The following is an 18,812-nucleotide window of genomic DNA, read 5'->3' as shown; positions in this document are numbered from 1 at the left end:
CCTTCCTACTCCAAGAGTGTGCGATTATGGGCAGACGAGGCAGCCAAGCGGGTGGCGGAGACAGGTACACCGGCCGGGGAAGCCCAGGTCGGAGCATGTACAATCGGGTCTGAGGAAGTAAACACAGTGCGTGAACACCACGGCGACTGAAATGACGGTCACAAATAAGAGAGGAGCTATCTCATGCGCCATCATGAATACTGACTTCTGCTTTACCCCGCTTGATGAGACATATTTAAATGGGTACGTTATAAACCCTGAACTAAAGGAAGAAACCATCAATGATAGACATTATCCGAGAAGGGTATGAGCAGGCCATCGGGCCGCAAGGAGAACCGATACCCTAACTAAATGACTAACAAACTTGACTGGAGCAGGATATTCGGAGGCAAAGACTGAAGTATATCGTCCTGATGGAAGACTGAGGAAATGCTGGACTCAGTGCAAGTGCATCCGTGGATATGGATAGTGTCACATGTACTGGTTATAGTGCAAGGGATCATATTGGTCATCTTGCTATTGTTAGCCTGTAAAAAGTGTAACCGACGTAAGAGGCAGGCCATAGGACGATCTATAGTTAAAATACTGGGAAATTAGGCAGTCCTGCCGAAAGGACTTATTTTGTATAAACTTGTTGGGAAAGCTGACAGATGGGTCCTGCGATTCGGGAAGTAGCGCTACCCAAGCGAAAGGACAACCCTGGAGGCTCACCCATGAGGAATAGATTAGGAAATGGTCTATCTTGGGTATATAGCCACGGGGGATGTGGTATTGTATGGGGATAAAATACTATCACCAAAGTGGAGTAGACATTCGCTTATATGCATGTAAAGCTCGCTTATAAAACTCACTTACAAATGGGTTTTAAAATGGAGAACAGCTAAAAAGCAAAGCTTGCTGGTAAATGCATTGAATGCTAGCACAGATTGATAAAAGATTCAGTACAGAACAACACTTGCCAAGGACAGTAGAGTAAGCTGTTTGGGAACATGAATTATAGTATTGACCGGTAGTCTTAACTAGAGTTCTTGGGAGAGGGATAAGGAGGCACCACCCTGGGAAACAAGGTTAATCAACACGTCATGCGGAACTGAGGCAAAGTTGACACTACTGAACAAACGCATTCCATGGAAGATGGAAAGGTTGGGGGAACCACTCAGCCAGTCTGATAAGGGTCAACGAATCAATGTAACTTTGCTGATGAGCAGTAGGCCAATACGGTGGTTTTGTAGGAGGGTTGCACACCTCAGAAAATGTATAACCGTCGATGTAGAAACCTCTGTTCTTAGAAGGGTTCATCGGAACTCTTCTCCTGCATGCTTGAATAAAAACCGGTTGAACCGAGGTTTCGTCTGAGTGATTCCGTGGTCGTTATACGGTCGGGTGTCCATTCTTTATATCAGGGAGTCCACCTTGAAGTCTTTTTACCCCAACAACTATTTTGCATTAGTTCCTTTCAATGGAAGAATCACCACGTACACTGCTTTAGTTCTCCGTGTAGATTTGTTTTTGAATATCATCGCTGCATTTAATGCTTGACTAACCAGGAGCCACCAGAGATAGTGAGCCCATTTTTTGAGCTGTGACAATATTGTGGACCAACGTTAAGAGGGCTTTATATGTAACTGTTGCAAGTCACTGTTTTACCAAGTGCGCCTTGAACTGATGGCTCATGTTGTCTGTTATACTCCAAGCTGGTCTGAGAGTTTAAGTACTCCGATTTCACCTCTTTCTGTGCTACTTTGTTGTAATCCCAGTTGTAAGAGGAGGTTAACAATGAGGAAGAATGGAGTACCTACTGTTTGTAGTTTTCTCAATGACTGCATTTAACTCCAGTGCTTCCTGTCTCGTGCTTTTCTTTCATAGCAGGTGCTGTTTACAGCTGCCTGCAGTTAAATACATTTTCACATATTTAGTTTTTATTCCCCCATACTGTCTAATTGTTATAGGGATGCAGTTTCACGAGCTTCAGTCTTCCCCTGGCACCTTGCCTAAAAGGTTGTTATTCACATGTAATTATCAGCAGATATTCGACCGCCGAGGAGTTTGGGGGTGGGGCGAATACACAGCTGAGCCTGATCTCGGGAACACCGCAGTGCACGTGCTCATTTCCACCTGCTGGGAAATGATCCACTTTGGTAGGTAGAAAAGCAATGTTTTTTAGAAGGTGAGAGACTAGTAAATGTTGGCATGCAGAGGGATTTGGCAAATCATTGAAAGTTAACATGCAGGTACAGCAAACAATTAGCAAGGCAAAATGGTATGTTGGCCTTTATTGCATAGGGGTTGGAGTGCAAGAGTAAGGAAGTCTTGCTGCAATTATATAGGGTTTTGGTGAGACCACACCTGGAGTACTGTGTATAGCTTTGATCTCTTTACTAAAGGAAGGATATACTTCCCTTGGGGGATGCAACAAAGGTTCACTAGATTGATTCCTGGGATGAGAAGGTTGTCCTATGAGGAGAGATTGAGTAGAACAGACCTATATTCTCGAGATTAGAGGAATGAGAGGTGATCTCATTGAAACGTATAACATTCTGAGGGCTTGACAGTGTAGAGCCTGAGGTGTTGATTCCCCTGGCTGGAGAGTCTAGAACTAGGGGTTCATCGGGCCAGAGTTTGGTCAAACCTAAGTTCCGTCCATTTACTGTCAAAGACTGCTAAGATCCTGACGGTACTTTGGGCAGAAGTTTGGGGAAAAAATGCCCGGTGGACAAAATGTGCGTAGCATGCTGATTCTGTGTGGCAGCGGGCGGTCGGTCGGATTCTGGGCGGTAAATGCGATTCTCGGCAAAGTCATGCCGAGGCTAGAGTTGGGCCCAGGAAGGGGGGAACGGCAAAATAAATCCTCAACAAATAAAAAAAAACTATAACAAAACCGTCAGAGGACCCTATCAAACAAGATCGCTGCAAAAGAAATAAAGCAAACCATCTCGCTAACCTTTTCTTGTAGGTCTTCATACCTACCGTTCAGGTAAGACCCGCTTCCACGCGGCAATCTTTTCATCTGCTGGAGTGGAGGACTGCTCGGATGAATCTCTGGTGGAAGGACTTTTCGGCGTTGCACACCGGCATACGCCAGCGGATGCTCCCCGGCGGTCTTTTCAAACCGCTGGTGTGAGGGCCTCACCAAACTCGCTCGGGGGGGGGGGGGGGGGGAGGGAGGGGAGGGAGAGAGAGCGCCGAAAAAACGGAGACCGCCGAGTTTTCATGTCAGTAGCCGCTAGTAGGTTGCCCAAATTCAGAGCCATTATTCTCAGGATAAGGACGGCAATGAGGAGACATTTTTTCACTGAGGGTTGTAAGTCCTTGGAATTCTCTACTTCAGAGGGCTGTGAAAGCTCAGTCATTGAGTATATTCAAGACTGAGACAGATTTTTGGACACAATGCCATCAAGGGATATGGGGATCGGGCGGGAAAGTGGAGTTGATGTAAAAGATCAACCATGATTTTATTGAATTGTGGAGCAGACTCGAAGGACTGCATGGTCTACTCAGCTTTTATGTTATGTGCTGGGTGGTGTTTGAGTCGGGAATGTGGCTCCAATTTCTCCACCTTTGAACCCCAGGCAGCGCGGAGATAAATTGTCGTGCCCGTATTGCTGCCTTGGTGTGAGGTCATTTAATTTTACAAAGACTTTCCTGGTCTGTGTAGCTCAACTGACTGGAGAAACCAAGTCAGTTGAGCTACACAGTGGCTGAAATTTTTTGGACAACATGTGGAAGGGTGAGCATATATTCAATTTGTTTTAAATGTGTGGGATTTGCTAGTGAGCTCTGCCTCCTTGTTTATGCTGACTGGGTATTCACCTGGTTTGGCTTCTAGTGTGAAAACAAAGGTTGGGGTGCAATCAGTTGAATTGAGCCTTCCAAATTGGTTTATATATCAAGTGGATGTCAGCGATGGATTTACATGTCAACCGTGACCATTTTGTATCCTGTTTTGTGGCTGTCTTGACCTAAATGGGGTTAAATTTTTCTTTTTGACAGAATTGTCTTGAGGTGTTGGAAGCAAATTAATTGACTGTATAAAGTGAGAATTAGGTACTTGGGTAAAGCTGGCTGATTTCCTTTCTGAATTCTCTGGTTTAAACAAAAACAGTGCGGATCATTGCCTATAACTTAATACTGCCATCAGCATGAAAATGTTCAGGAGGAAACTTGTTGCGCATCTTGTGCTGAAGTCATTGCAATCTCGTTCTAAAATTCTGACGAAGGGTCATCAACCATTTTAGGTAACTCTGTTTCTCTCAGATGCTGTCTGACCTGAGTATTTCCAGCATTTTCTATTTGTTTTTCCTTGTATTCTAACTTTGGTTTGTGAATCTACTGATGCAGGTTTCATTCTGGTAGATGGCTCTAATAATACTTGAAAAATCTGTATGGGTTTCATATGCAGGGGTAACTTGATGACTTTACCTGTAGTCTTAGTTGCATTCAAATTTATAATGGTGGCAATACTGCTTCAGGATGGTGACCTTTATGGTACAGGTTGAACCTCCCTTATCTGGAACTCCATTATCCGGAACCACCCCGCGTCCGGAACCATTCCCGGCCACTGGTGGCGCATATGCAGAACTCTGACATGAACAAATTGAAGTCCTTCCTCGCTGCCAACTCCCGCAATTGCTGGCCTGACTCCGCGATTCACCCCCCGCCCCCCCCCATAATCTGTCTGCTGCATTCCCAGCCAGCCAGCCTTGATATCCCCGTCCTCATTACCTGTACCATCCAATTTAATGTGACCACCCCCCATCTGGAACAAGCCAAGTCCCGAGAGTTCCGCATAAGGGAGGTTCAACCTGTATTATAAATGGCTCTGCTGGATTGAGCTGTAAAACTGAAACTGTATCAGGGATAATGCTAAGACTTTGGTTCACTGCAATAGTAAGCTTTTCTTGTCTTTGTCGTTTTTCTAGTTCTCTTCTGTAAGGGCTTTAAATCCATTCAATTTCATACTAATGGGAGAGGCCTTTACCCGTACTCCTTAGCAAGAGTGAACCCTATCTATACTCGCTGGAGTTAGCGAGCGGTCTGCTCCCACCTGAGCAGCATGGCTGAGCTCTGCTCATTAGTATGAAACAGTAATAGCAAACACACTTGTTGACTCTAAAGCTATAAGCCCAATAAGGTTAATGCGCCTACTGTCAGCTATCTGACTAAAATACAAATTATACACAGTGCTTACAAACTCTAGGGATTAGATGTCTCCCTAGATGATCATAAAATGAGGGATGCACTAAATGTAAATTCAAAACATTCATTACAGGAAAAAAATCCACATCTTGGATGCATATCCCCAACCTCCTAGGTATTTGTGATACTTGTAAAACCTTTCTCGTGGAATAAGAGATGAAAAATTATATGTAAGAAGGGAGGCAACCTCAACAAACCTAAAGCTGTACTTTCCCTAAAATGTGGATAGCTACTTAATGGCCCCTCGTGAAATAAACATCTGGAATTGGGGACCACTGAGTATTTGCAGTTGGGAATAAAATTCTATTGTAATGGACCACCCATTAGATATAAACGTTGTAGCAACAGCCGTTGGTGAAAATAGATAGTACACGCATGAGGAAGAATCCAGTTGAACTAATTGCATCCTGCTGACTGGCTCACTGCACTAAAGGTGGTTTACAGAATGGCTCACTGCACTAAGGGTGGTTTACAGAATGGCTCACTGAACTAAGGGTGGTTTAGAAAATAGAACATTTCAAAATACCCAAATAGGATAGCAAACTAAGGCACAGATGAAAAAGTGAAATTCAGTGCATTTTTGTTTGGATTTCTGGTTCTAATGGTTATTGTGTGTGTTAATTCTATGGACCAGTTGATAGCCCCAGATCCTCTGGTACTTCTGCTGGTACTGAGCCTGATGCAGGAACCACAGACACAGGGGGATCTGGTGGAGTGAGTTACGGTAGTTGCTGTGCACGTTTGTGGTTTTCTTGCTTCCTGTTCTGTGTGGATGTTTGTTTTCAAAGTGAAAAATACTAATATGCAGGGTATGCCCTCAAAGGGGAAGCTAAAACTAGGGGTCATAGTCTCAGAATAAGGTGCTGCCCATTTAAAACTGAGATGAGGAGGAATTTCTTCTGAGGGTTGTAAATCTGTGGAATTCTCTGCACCGGAGAGCTGTGGAGGCTGGGTCTTTGAATATATTTAAGACAGATTTTTGAGCGATAAGGGAATAAAGGGTTATGGAGAGCAGGCAGGGAAGTGGAACTGAGTACAAGATCAGATCAGCCATGATCTTATTAAATGGCAAAGCAGGCTCAAGGGGTCAAATGGCCTACTCCTCCTATTTCTTGTGCCACATCACACTGCATTAAGTGCTATCTCTTCCCATTAGGTGGGGTTGTTATGTCCCCTGAAAATTGTTATTCTGCCCACCACAGAAATGTTTGCCTGTTCAGCTCACCGTAAAACACTGGCTTAAAAAACCTGAAGTCATTGTCAGTAGTACTGTTTTATGACCAGACTTGTGTATTCGTGATCTTTCCTTTCCATTTGATGGGCCCAAGTTTCGGGCCGCACCTAGAACGGCGCAGTCCCAACTTGAACGCCCGTTTTTCGCGCCACAAAGTGCACCTAAAAAACTTCCAGATTCTCCGGCTCCCTGCAGGTCCTCTGGCCCTCGGCGCGGTGCAGCACGAGCTGTAGGGGGCGGAGCTAGGTCCCTGCGCTGAAAACTGTGCCGGGACCTCTGCACATGCGCGCTACAGTGGCCGCGCATGTGCAGTAGCTCCAGGCGCCCAAAACTGTGTGGGAGGGGCCCGAAGCACGCAGCCCCGAGCCCTGGCCCAATGGCCTCACTGGGGCTGCGTGCATAAGGCTGCCTCCCACGCCCAGCTCCTGCTTCCTCCCGACTCGACTCCCGCTCCCCCCCCCCCCCCCCCCCCCGAACCAACCTGACCTCCATCCTTCTCCCCCCCCACCCCCCCGCCGAGAATTTGAATTTCTAAGATACTCCATTCTACACCAGTTGCTCCAAAAAATCAGGAGCAACTGAGGCCGAAACTTGGGCCCGATGTGCCGCATCAATTACAGCTGGTACACATGGAATTTGCAGAGGCCTGTAGCATGTTCACGGGTTTACAGTTTTACAAGGGAATTAGGAGTATTTAAAAGTGATGTCACACTTGGCTCTATACACGACTTTGACAACTGTATGGTGAATGTTTATCTTTGCATATTGATTTTGTTTTTGTACACTTCTCCCCCCCCCCCCCCCCCTCTTTCTTTTGCATTTTCATGCTTCCTGATCAATGAATGCATTGTTAGCATGCTTTGCAGATAGGTGAATTAAGCCACAGTATCTGCTCGGCTGTCAAAGGGCTGTGGTTTGAATATAAAGTTTCCGAATGCAAGCTGTTGCATAGGAACAGGAGTAGACCATTCGGCCTATTAGGTTTCCTCCACCATTTTGGTTGGCCATGGTGGCTCTCTGTCTATTCAATCTCAATTCTCTGCTTTTTCTCCATATCCCTCATTTACCGAGTCAGTATCTGGTACCATTTTAAGTGCCTCAATTGTCTTTCAAACCATGGATTTCTGGGGCAGTACTTTGTCTGGACCCTTTGTGGACTTGTTTTTAGCTATTCTAGCTTGACTTTGAAGATTATGTTCAAAAGCAAAATACTGCAGATGCTGGAAATCTGAAATAAAAACAGACAATATTAGAAATACTCAGCAGGTCAGGCAGCATCTGTGGAGAGAGAAACAGAGTTAATGTTTCAGGTCGATGACCTGGCAAACAGGGGAGTACCACTTGTCGCTACTTGGCAATTTAAAAATGTTCCTTCTATCTCAAAACTGTCTCCTCCCTCCCAATCAGTTTCATATCCATGTTACAATTCCAGGAAGGTTTATTTTAACTGGAAAACTCTGGTGTGGAACCTTATCAAAAGCCTAAAAAATGTCATGTTTGCAACCTTCTTAAAAGAAGTAGCTGCAGAGATAGTGGATGCATTGGTTTAATCTACCAAAATTTCCTGGATTCTGGGGAGGTCCCAGCAGATTGGAAAACTGCAAATATAACGCCCCTATTTAAAAACAGGAGGCGTACAGAAAGCAGGAAACTATAGATCGGTTAACCTAACTTCTGTCGGGAAAATGCTGGAGTCCATTATTAAGGAAGCAGTAGCAGGACATTTGGAAAAACATGATTCAATCAAGCAGAGTCAACATGGTTCTTTGAAAGGGAAATCATGTCTGACAAATTTGCTATAGTTCTTTGAGAATGTAATGAATAGGGTGGATAAAGGGGGAACCAGTGGATGTGATGTATTTGGATTTCCAGAAGGCATTCGATAAGGTGCCACATAAAAGGTTACTGCAAAAGATGATGGTTCACGAGGTTGGGGGTAGTATATTAGCATGGATAGAGGATTGGCTAACTAACAGAAAACAGAGAGTCGGGATAAATGGGTCATTTTCCGGTTGGCAAACAGTACCTCAGGGATCAGTGCTGGGCCTTGTGGAAATGTATTTTTATCTAAGCTGATACCATACGGTATTTGTGTGCCCGTTGCAATATATATATAACAAAATGGAGTCCTGGTCCTTCCAGAACTTTCTGCATAAAAACAGTCCGCTTGCATAAACAGCTAAACCTTGTTTGAGATGGCTGATGGCCAACAGACAGCTAGGAGACAAGTCATGCTGAGACAAGTACCCCCCCCATGGTGCTCTCCTATTGTCTATACGACGCAAGTTCCATGCCACCCCACCCTTTTCGAAGTACTCAAACCACCAGCCGTTATCTCTTGTAGAGACCTCATCCATTTGATGCAAACAGATAACTGACTAGGAAACTGAACAATCCTGACACAATACAAGACAGGTAATAGCTCATTACCACACTCTCATGGAGTAATGGCTGGCTGGCCAACTAATAACCCTGACAAAAGGAAATATCTGGAAACCATGTCAGGACAAGGATGTAGTAATTAACTCTTTATCTGTATTCACTGACTACGAGACAGAGCCAATACACAGGGAGAGGCCATAACTTTGGTTTTACTGTATAAATATCTCGTGAAACTGTACCATTGCGGAGGTGTTCACTTAGCCCTTGACTGAGTGTGACCTGCCCCTTGCTAGCAAGTAAATTAAAGAAACTTCTGCCGGAGCTGAAAGTGTCGGAGTCATTCTTTTCGGAGGTCGAGATTGCGACAGCCTCAACGATTTACAATCTATATTAACGACTTGGATGAAGGGACCGAGTGTAATGTAGCCAAGTTTACTGATGATACAAAGATGGGTTGGAGACCAAATTGTGAGGAGGACACAATAAATCTGCAAAGGAATATAGACAGGCTAAGTCAGTGGGCAAAAATTTGGCAGATGGAGTATAATGTGGGAAAATGTGAGGTTATCCACTTTAGCAGAAATAATAGAAAAGCAAATTATAATTTAAATGGTGAAAAATTGCGAAGTGCTGCAGTACAGATGGACCTGGGGGTCCTTGTGCATGAAACACAAAAGGTTAGTATGCAGGTACAGCAAGTAATCAGGAAGACAAATGGAATGTAACCTTTATTGCAAGGGGGATGAAGTATAAAGTATTTAAAAGCTAAAGTTATTTTTTATAACCACTTCTTTCTCAGCTCGCAAGCAGAAGAGAACGGGTTCTGAAAAAAAATCTCGAAATAGCCCAGGGAAGGTTTCAGTAGGTAAGGTAGAAACAGCGCTAGTCGATCGAAAAAGGTTCCTGAAGGTTCTTATGTGATAAGATTAGAATAAAAAAGCGCTAATCGATCGAAGGTTCTTATGTGATAAGAGTTAGGGTATGAAACCATAAGTTTTATCAGTTTTATAAGTTTTATTAGGATAAGTTAAGGACTCGGTCTGTAGTGGCGTACAACGCAGACTGAGAATTGATTATTTGTTTAGATAGAGTGTAAGGTTATGATTTGTGTACTCGCGTGAATATTGTTTGTCCTAGTTGTCCTTGTTATACTGTTGTGTGCAATACCTTTGTGCGACATTGCCATTAGAGAAACGGGAAGAGTCACTCGGGAAAATTGTGATTTGGGGGAAAAAAAAAAGGATTGATTCAGAAAAGAAACAGTAACTGATTGATCAACTACGGTTGGTTCGTGCCAACATATCTCACACACCCAGACTGAGCCCGAATTAAGAGCCTTTTCAGGCCACGTAACGGCCAGGAGAAGTGGGCGTAGAGAACTCGGTTGGCCGAAAGGATAGTGAGATCAGAAACTGGAAAATCTTAATCATCCAGAATGGGGGCTGGAGCAAGTAAACCACCACCAAAAGGGACCCCAGCCCATTTTATGCTCCAGAATTGTGGTCAGGTGGTCAATTGACCACCTAAGAGAATGGGTAAAATGGACTAAGGGTGAAAACGGGCCATTTCCACCCGATGGTTCATTTAATTTAGAGAGAACAACATGTCTAGAGGAGTGTCTTATAAACAGATATCCAGGTAGAAGAGGGAAAAAAAAAAGGAAAGTAATAGAAAAGGCCTGGGTTCCGATTCTTCAAGCCCATGTAAAATTAAGAGGAAGTAAATCAAATGTAAAAAAAAAGAGAACCTGATAGTGACTTATGGATTCAAAAAATAAAGCTAGCCAAAAAAAAAAAGCTTTATTGAATGGAGAGAGACTTTTGTGAATGTCTTGTCTTTGAATGAGAGTGTGTGAATGTCTTGTCTTTGAATGAGAGTGCTTCTGTGTTTTTTCTTGTGTCTGGAAACCTGTTTGGAAAGGTTGTGGAGCTGCCTGTTTGTTTTAGCTCCACCCACTTTTTCAAACAAAGTGAAGTTTTTTTAACCCTTCATAGTGTTGTCCTGTATGTGGGAAGTTTAAGACATTTTGGGTCCAAGTTTCCACATGATTTGCGCCTGATTTTTAGGAGCAACTGGAGAACGGGCTATCTTAGAAATCGCAATTCTCCACATTTTATTTTTCTGCAGTTCTAGCCAGTTAGAACAGTTTCACTTTGGAACAGAATTTTTTCTTCAAAAGGGGGCGTGTCCGGCCACTGACGCCTGATTTGAAAGTTTCCACAGTGAAAACGTACTCCAAACTAACTTAGAATGGAGCAAGTGAAGATTTTTGTAGAACTGAAAAAACCTTGTCTACACATTAAAAAAATCAGGCGCAGGTTACAAATTAGGCGTCCAGAACGAGGTGGGGGGGGGGGAAGGGAAGTCATTAAATTCTATAATAAATCCTTATTTATACTTATACAAATATTATACAAATAAATCCAACCTGAATAAAAATTTATAAGCAAAGAAAAGATTAAATAAACCATCTTCCTACCTGTGTGAAAGTGCTTCAGCCAGGGAGAATGCTGCAGCAAGCCTCAAGTTGAGGCAGTCGTTCGTTCCCGCGGGGGGTGAGGGAGGAGGCAGCCATTCGTTCCCGTGGGGGGGGGGAGGAGGCAGCCATTCGTTCCCGCGGGGGGGGGGTGGGGGAGGAGGCAGCCATTCGTTCCTGCGGGGGGTGGGGGAGGAGGCAGCCATTCGTTCCCGTGGGGGGGGGGAGGAGGCAGCCATTCGTTCCCGCGGGGGGGGGGTGGGGGAGGAGGCAGCCATTCGTTCCCGTGGGGGGGGGGAGGAGGCAGCCATTCGTTCCCGCGGGGGGGGTGGGGGAGGAGGCAGCCATTCGTTCCCGTGGGGGGGGGGGAGGAGGCAGCCATTCGTTCCCGCGGGGGGGGGGTGGGGGAGGAGGCAGCCATTCGTTCCCGTGGGGGGGGGGAGGAGGCAGCCATTCGTTCCCGCGGGGGGGGGGGGGGGGAGGAGGCAGCCATTCGTTCCCGTGGGGGGGGGGGGAGGAGGCAGCCATTCGTTCCCGCGGGGGGGGGGGGTGGGGGAGGAGGCAGCCATTCGTTCCTGCGGGGGTGGGGAGGAGGCAGCCGTTTGTTCCCGCGGGGGGGGGGGGGGTGGAGGAGGCAGCCGTTTGTTCCCGCGGGGGGGGGGGAGGAGGCAGCCATTCGTTCCCGCGGGGGGGGGGGTGGGGGAGGAGGCAGCCATTCGTTCCTGCGGGGGTGGGGAGGAGGCAGCCGTTTGTTCCCGCGGGGGGGGGGGGGGGGGAGGAGGCAGCCGTTTGTTCCCGCGGGGGGGGGGGGGGAGGAGGCAGCCGTTTGTTCCCGCGGGGGGGGGGGGGGAGGAGGCAGCCATTCGTTCCCGCGGGGGGGGGGGTGGAGGCAGCCGTTTGTTCCCGCGGGGGGGGGTAAGGGGGGAGGGGAGAGAGGAAGCTGTTCGTTCCCGCGGGGAGGGGAGGGAGGGAGTGCGGGACCGACCGACCGAACGCAGTGGAGGGGGAGGAAGCCGTTCCAGACGGCGGGCGGGGGGGGAAAGGAGACAGTGAGAAGGCTGCAGGAAGCCTCAAGTTCAGCAGCCATTCCCGACGGCCTCAACTTTCTGAGGCTTCCTGCAGCCTTCTCACTGCTGCAAGAAGCCTCAGTGCTGATGGCAATGTGCTTTTATTAAAAAATTTTCAAAAATTAAACAGCTACAAAGAACGACAAAAATGGCCGAGTGCCAATGTTTCCTTCACACTGCGCGTGCGCGAATGCTCCAACGCGCACGCGCAGGGTTGCCGGCAGGAAAAAAACTAATTTAAATGGTACCCGCCCCCTCCCACTTGCAAAATTGGCGCGAGTGTAGGCTCCGCCCCCCTGGGCGCTGTGCCAAGCAGACATGGAGCTGCAGGGCGCTCCAGAATCGCGCATTTTTTTTCCGGCGCCGTTTTCGGAGCGAAAAACGGGCGCCCAGCTCGGAGGGGCGCTGTTTTTTATCGTGTGGAAACTTGGGGCCTAGTTAGAAGCGCAGGTGTGGATTTATTCGGATGAGAAGTTATGGAGCTAGGAAATGCACAAAGGATAGGTTTGTTGAGACATGGTCCCGGTGGTTAAAAGTTGTAATGCCTTGGGAAGTTGTAATGCCTTTTTTAAAAAAAAAGCCTTTGTGGATCTCTCTAGGTGCAGGCTGGGGGAGTACACTCTCATTGTGCTTGGTGTAAAATCTTGACGCGAAAGCTTGTAGCTCAGTAAGAGGATTTGTTTTTTTTAGATGGAGTGGCAGTACAATATTTGAATTGGGATTTTGGGATATTTCAGGTGATCTCCTTGATCAACATTTTGGGTGTATTGGAAAAATCTTGGGTTTGGAAGCCTTTTAATAAAATTATAAAACAAGTACTTTACATTCTGTGATCTGTGAATCACTAAGCATAAATGAGAAGTCCGTGTAACACACCGATTTCTTCCGGTTCAGAAGCCCAATAATGAAATGGAAGTTTGTCCAAGACCAACGAGCTGTGAATGAATCTACCATATTCTCACAATGCTTAAAGAAGGATTTGGAATGAAGTATCCCGGAATGCTTTCCAGAATCTTAAACAGTCCCTCACTTCAGCACCCGCCTTGGGATTACCAGATTACACTAAGCTATTCAACTTATTTGTGCATCACAAGTCGGGTTTTGCACAATCTGTCTTGACTCAGTTACATGGGGACAGGCAGCGACCGGTAGCGTATTTCAGTACCCAACTAGACCCAGTGGCACGCGGACTACCAGGATGTCTTCCTTCGCTGGCAGCAGCTTATTATGCTATGCAACAGGCTCAGACAATAACTCTAAATCATCAGACTATTTTGTATATCCCACACTCTGTCGAGATTTTACTTACTAAATGTGCCACCCAACACCTAACCTCCGCAAGAACCACTCAATATGAAGTTGAACTGTTATCAAATCCAAACCTTATAATTGCTCAGACCCGCCACCTACTATTAATGACGTGCTGACTTTTCAGACACAGGCCAGTACGGAGGAGGTGGTCACCTGGACGAAGGATCAATGTTATAAAAATCCAGAAGGAATATGGGTTCACCACGACGGCCGTATGGTGGCGCCCAGATCCTTACTTCCATGGATTGCCCGATGTGTTCATACATTCACACATGCAGGCAAAGGGGGATTGTCAGATTATATTTTGGCAATTTGGTATGCACCAGGTATTTCGGCAATTGCAAAACAAATCTGTGAAAATTGTGTTGCCTGTCAGACAATGAATCCGGGTAAGACAGAAAAAGTAGAATCTGCCTCCCACCCAAATCCAGTCGTACATTTACAAATGGATTTTATTGAATTACCTATGTGTATGGGATTTAAGTATGTATTAGTTATTGTAGATGTGTTCTCTAGATGGATTGAAGCCTTTCCATGTAAAAAGGCCGTTGCCACTACTGTTGCTAAATGTTTGTTAAAGGAAATCGTACCGTGCCTCGGAATCCCTTCTAGTAATAATGGGTCACATTTCACGGGAACTGTTAAAAGAGAAATGTGTAAAGCTTTGCAGATTAATCAACGTTTTCATTGCAGTTATCATCCACAATCAGCTGGACTTGTTGAAAGATATAATAGAATGCTTAAAAATAAGCTGGCAAAACTATGCAATGACACTGGACTGAAATGGACAGAACTGCTGCCCTTAGCTTTGGTAATGCGATCTGCAACCAACAGAACAACAGGCCTGTCACCGCATGAGATAGTTATGGGACGTCCCCAATGACTACCTTTTACAGCACCATTTACTGCAAAACAAATGGACATCCACAAAATGGAGGAAAATATGTTGAATTATTGTATTGCTCTAACCAAATGTATTTCCAGCTTTCATTCACAGGTAAAGGAAGCTCAAGTCAAGCCAGCAGAAGGGAAGTGTCATAACCTGGAGCCAGGGGAATTCGTTTACATCAAGATTTTTGAAAGAAAAAGCAGTCGATGGGCAAGATTCGAAGGACCATACCAGGTCTTGCTGGCGACCAATACTGCAATCAAGGTAAAGGAAAGACCAACATGGATCCATGCATCCCATTGCAAAAGGGCACCCGACCAGGAGGCAGGGAAGAAGGAACCAGAGGAACAGAAAAAGGAAGACTGAATAAGGAACTGTATGGACTATGGGGACTGATGGTGCTGGGCTTGACAGGGTTTTACTTTGCATTATTCATTACACCGGGGGTACAGACCCGTCACCGAAGGGAATTGCAAGTAAACGTATTTATGGCACTGAGTCATAAGTATGCTTAAAAAAGAAACTTGTCGAGTTGTTGGATATGTTCCCATGTACCTGTCCACTCCGAAGGGGGTATTCCTCTGAGGTCTGTCCCCTTTAACGAATCAGAAATGGTAGAATGGTTGATAGTGCAAAATAGGACAAACCTAACCAAGTTGTCAGACACAAAGGAGCAAACAGAATGGAGGTCAGCAGGGTATAAACTTACAGCCTTCCAGGGATGGTACCAGCCCAATTATGATAATAACCGTCAGCCTCCCTTCCTAAGCATTACTCCCAGAATAGGAAATCCTGAAGGTCTAATATGCCTAGTGAGTAATGAGACTAAAGGACCAGAAATGGGACGCAGCAAGTGTTCCCAAATGACTAAATGGCAAGCCACAACTAATCCCACTGATGGGAGAAAGATAGCAACCGTTGGCTGGACAATGGTCCATAACAAAGCCCCAAGTGAAGGGTGGGAAGGTGAGACCACTCGAGTATGGATGGCGCGAAAGGATCAGGAGCTGACGTCCTATAATTGCACCTACTTTATTTGTGGCCATAAAGCCTACCCATGGTTACCAGCCAACTGGACAGGGTCCTGTTACTTAGGATATGTGGTACCCTTTATCAGATCAATAAAGACTCTAAGGGATGCCTATGGAAGTCATAGATTTAAACGGGATTTGACATGGCTAAACGGAATATTCAAGGTAATGGTGCCACCCTGTGGAATAGCGTCAACCGAATGGCAGTTACGGGAACTGGCTAACTTAGTCGAATCAGTAGCCAACGCAACTTCCCAAGCCTTTGAAGGGGTAAATGATGAAATGGTAGCTATTCGAACAGTGGCTCTCCAAAATCGTATGGCCTTAGATTATCTCCTAGTCAAGGAGGGAGGGACATGCGCATTAATAGGTGAAGAATGCTGTATGTATATCCCAGATAAATCAGAAGAAATCGGCAGTCTAGCTGAATACATCAGGAAAAAGGTAATAGAGTATAAACCCAGAAAGTTGGCCAGGACGGTATCACCTTGTGGGGTTGGGCATCGGGATGGTTGGGATCCCTAGGGAAATCTGTGGTTCAGGGTTTGATCATATTCCTGCTGATAGTCTTCGCCCTGTATCTATTATTTGTCGTCAAGTGTTGCTGTGCCAGGGTGGGAAAAACCATGTTACCTACCGAGACCACGGCTAGAGTTATGGTAGCAACAACTGCTGAAGGCTCTTGTGTGGAAATGGAGAGACTGTACAAGATCAGAATGGATTAAGTTGTCCTTGTGAAAGACAAAATGGGGGAATGTGGAAATGTATTTTTATCTAAGCTGATACCATACGGTATTTGTGTGCCCGTTGCAATATATATATAACAAAATGGAGTCCTGGTCCTTCCAGAACTTTCTGCATAAAAACAGTCCGCTTGCATAAACAGCTAAACCTGGTTTGAGATGGCTGATGGCCAACAGACAGCTAGGAGACAAGTCATGCTGAGACAAGTACCCCCCCCATGGTGCTCTCCTATTGTCTATACGACGCAAGTTCCATGCCACCCCACCCTTTTCGAAGTACTCAAACCACCAGCCGTTATCTCTTGTAGAGACCTCATCCATTTGATGCAAACAGATAACAGACTAGGAAACTGAACAATCCTGACACAATACAAGACAGGTAATAGCTCATTACCACACTCTCATGGAGTAATGGCCGGCTGGCCAACTAATAACCCTGACAAAAGGAAATATCTGGAAACCATGTCAGGACAAGGATGTAGTAATTAACTCTTTATCTGTATTCACTGACTACGAGACAGAGCCAATACACAGGGAGAGGCCATAACTTTGGTTTTACTGTATAAATATCTCGTGAAACTGTACCATTGCGGAGGTGTTCACTTAGCCCTTGACTGAGTGTGACCTGCCCCTTGCTAGCAAGTAAATTAAAGAAACTTCTGCCGGAGCTGAAAGTGTCGGAGTCATTCTTTTCGGAGGTCGAGATTGCGACAGCCTCAACGATTTACAATCTATATTAACGACTTGGATGAAGGGACCGAGTGTAATGTAGCCAAGTTTACTGATGATACAAAGATGGGTTGGAGACCAAATTGTGAGGAGGACACAATAAATCTGCAAAGGAATATAGACAGGCTAAGTCAATGGGCAAAAATTTGGCAGATGGAGTATAATGTGGGAAAATGTGAGGTTATCCACTTTAGCAGAAATAATAGAAAAGCAAATTATAATTTAAATGGTGAAAAATTGCGAAGTGCTGCAGTACAGATGGACCTGGGGGTCCTTGTGCATGAAACACAAAAGGTTAGTATGCAGGTACAGCAAGTAATCAGGAAGGCAAATGGAATGTGACCTTTATTGCAAGGGGGATGAAGTATAAAAGCAGAGAAGTCCTGCTGTACAGGGTATTGGTGAGGCCACACCTAGAGTATTGCATACAGTTTTGGTCTCAGTATTTAAGGAAGGATATACTTGCATTGGAGGTTGTTCAGAGAAGGTTCACTAGGTTGATTCCGGAGATGAGGGATGGTTGACTTACGAAGATAGGTTGAGTAGGTTGGGCCTGTACTCATTAGAGTTCAGAAGAATGAGAGGTGATCTTATCGAAATATATAAGATAATGAGGGGGCTCGACAAGGTGGATGCAGAGAGGATATTTCCACTCATGGAAACTAAAACTAGGGGACATAGTCTCAGAATAAGAGGCCGCCCATTTAAAACTGAGATGAGGAGAAATTTCTTGGGGGTTGTAAATCTGTGGAATTCTCGGCCCAGAGAGCTGTGGAGGCTGGGTCATTGAATATATTTAGGGCGGAGATAGACAGATTTTTGAGCGATAATGGAGTAAAGGGTTATGGGGAGCGGGCAGGGAAATGGAGCTGAGGCCAAGATCAGATCGGCCATGATCTTATTAAATGGCAGAGCAGGCTCGAGGGGCCAAATGGCCTACTCCTGCTCCTATTTCTCATGTTCTTATGTTCATTGAACCACTTCCATGACACAGAACTCTACATATCTTTCCCAAAAACATACCAACGAATCCGCTTGTACCTTTCCAGGTGCTCACTTACTGGGTCCCTATTATTTCCCCACTGACATTAGACTCATTGGCCCTTGCTTATTGGGTTTGTTCTCTTGATAAAGTTGCAGTGGTTTCAATTCTGATATTCCAGAATCTATCAAACTTTAGAAGATTCCAACTAATGCATCAGGAATTTCCTCATTTCTTTTATTACCTTTGGGTGGAAGTTCTCTGGATCTGGAGATTTGTCTGGTTTCAATCCTATTTTATCCCTTAGTTTTTCTGTACCTCTCCGCCACTAATCTCTGGCGTATCTTTTTTTCTCCTCTATGAAGATCAGAGTCAATATATTCACTCAGCACTTCTGCCATGACTTCTGTTTCCTTAGGGCTGCTGTCAAAAACCTGTTTGCAATCAGCTAGTTGTTTTCCGAGTGTGCGCAATTAGTACCTCCAGATACCTGAAAAATAAGACTTGTATTGATATAATTCCTTATCAGGTCTCCAATGTCTCAGCATTTCACGTGTGCAAAGAATAAGCTTGAAATCTGGTGACTGTTATTTAGGTAAACAGAGGAACCATTTTGCACACAATGAATGCCACACAAGATAAATGACCAGTTAATCTGTTTTTCGTCATGGGTGAAGGAAGAATGCTCACTAGGACACCAAGATCATTTACTGCTTTGGGATCTATTAACGCCCACCTGAACTGCCATAGCAGGCTGATTGGATTTCAATCC

General features: G+C 45.3%; 2 protein-coding genes across 2 annotated transcripts in view; both read left to right on the top strand.

The window, feature by feature from the left end:
- Positions 1–16,996, top strand: part of LOC139257837 (syncytin-2-like) — a 61,428-nt gene extending 44,432 nt beyond the window's left edge. Inside the window, exon 2 of the mRNA XM_070874640.1 lies at positions 14,651–16,996. Coding sequence (XP_070730741.1) covers positions 15,167–16,111 — 945 coding nt within the window. The 5' untranslated portion in view covers positions 14,651–15,166 and the 3' untranslated portion in view covers positions 16,112–16,996. The remainder of the gene's footprint in view (positions 1–14,650) is intronic.
- Positions 1–18,812, top strand: part of rlf (RLF zinc finger) — a 101,608-nt gene that overhangs the window by 15,494 nt on the left and 67,302 nt on the right. The window lies entirely within an intron of this gene.

Source organism: Pristiophorus japonicus, unplaced genomic scaffold, assembly GCF_044704955.1.
Source record: "Pristiophorus japonicus isolate sPriJap1 unplaced genomic scaffold, sPriJap1.hap1 HAP1_SCAFFOLD_913, whole genome shotgun sequence".
Classification (NCBI taxonomy): domain Eukaryota; kingdom Metazoa; phylum Chordata; class Chondrichthyes; family Pristiophoridae; genus Pristiophorus; species Pristiophorus japonicus.
The sequence above is the reverse complement of the archived record's forward strand: the minus strand, read 5'-3'. Positions and strand labels throughout refer to the sequence as shown.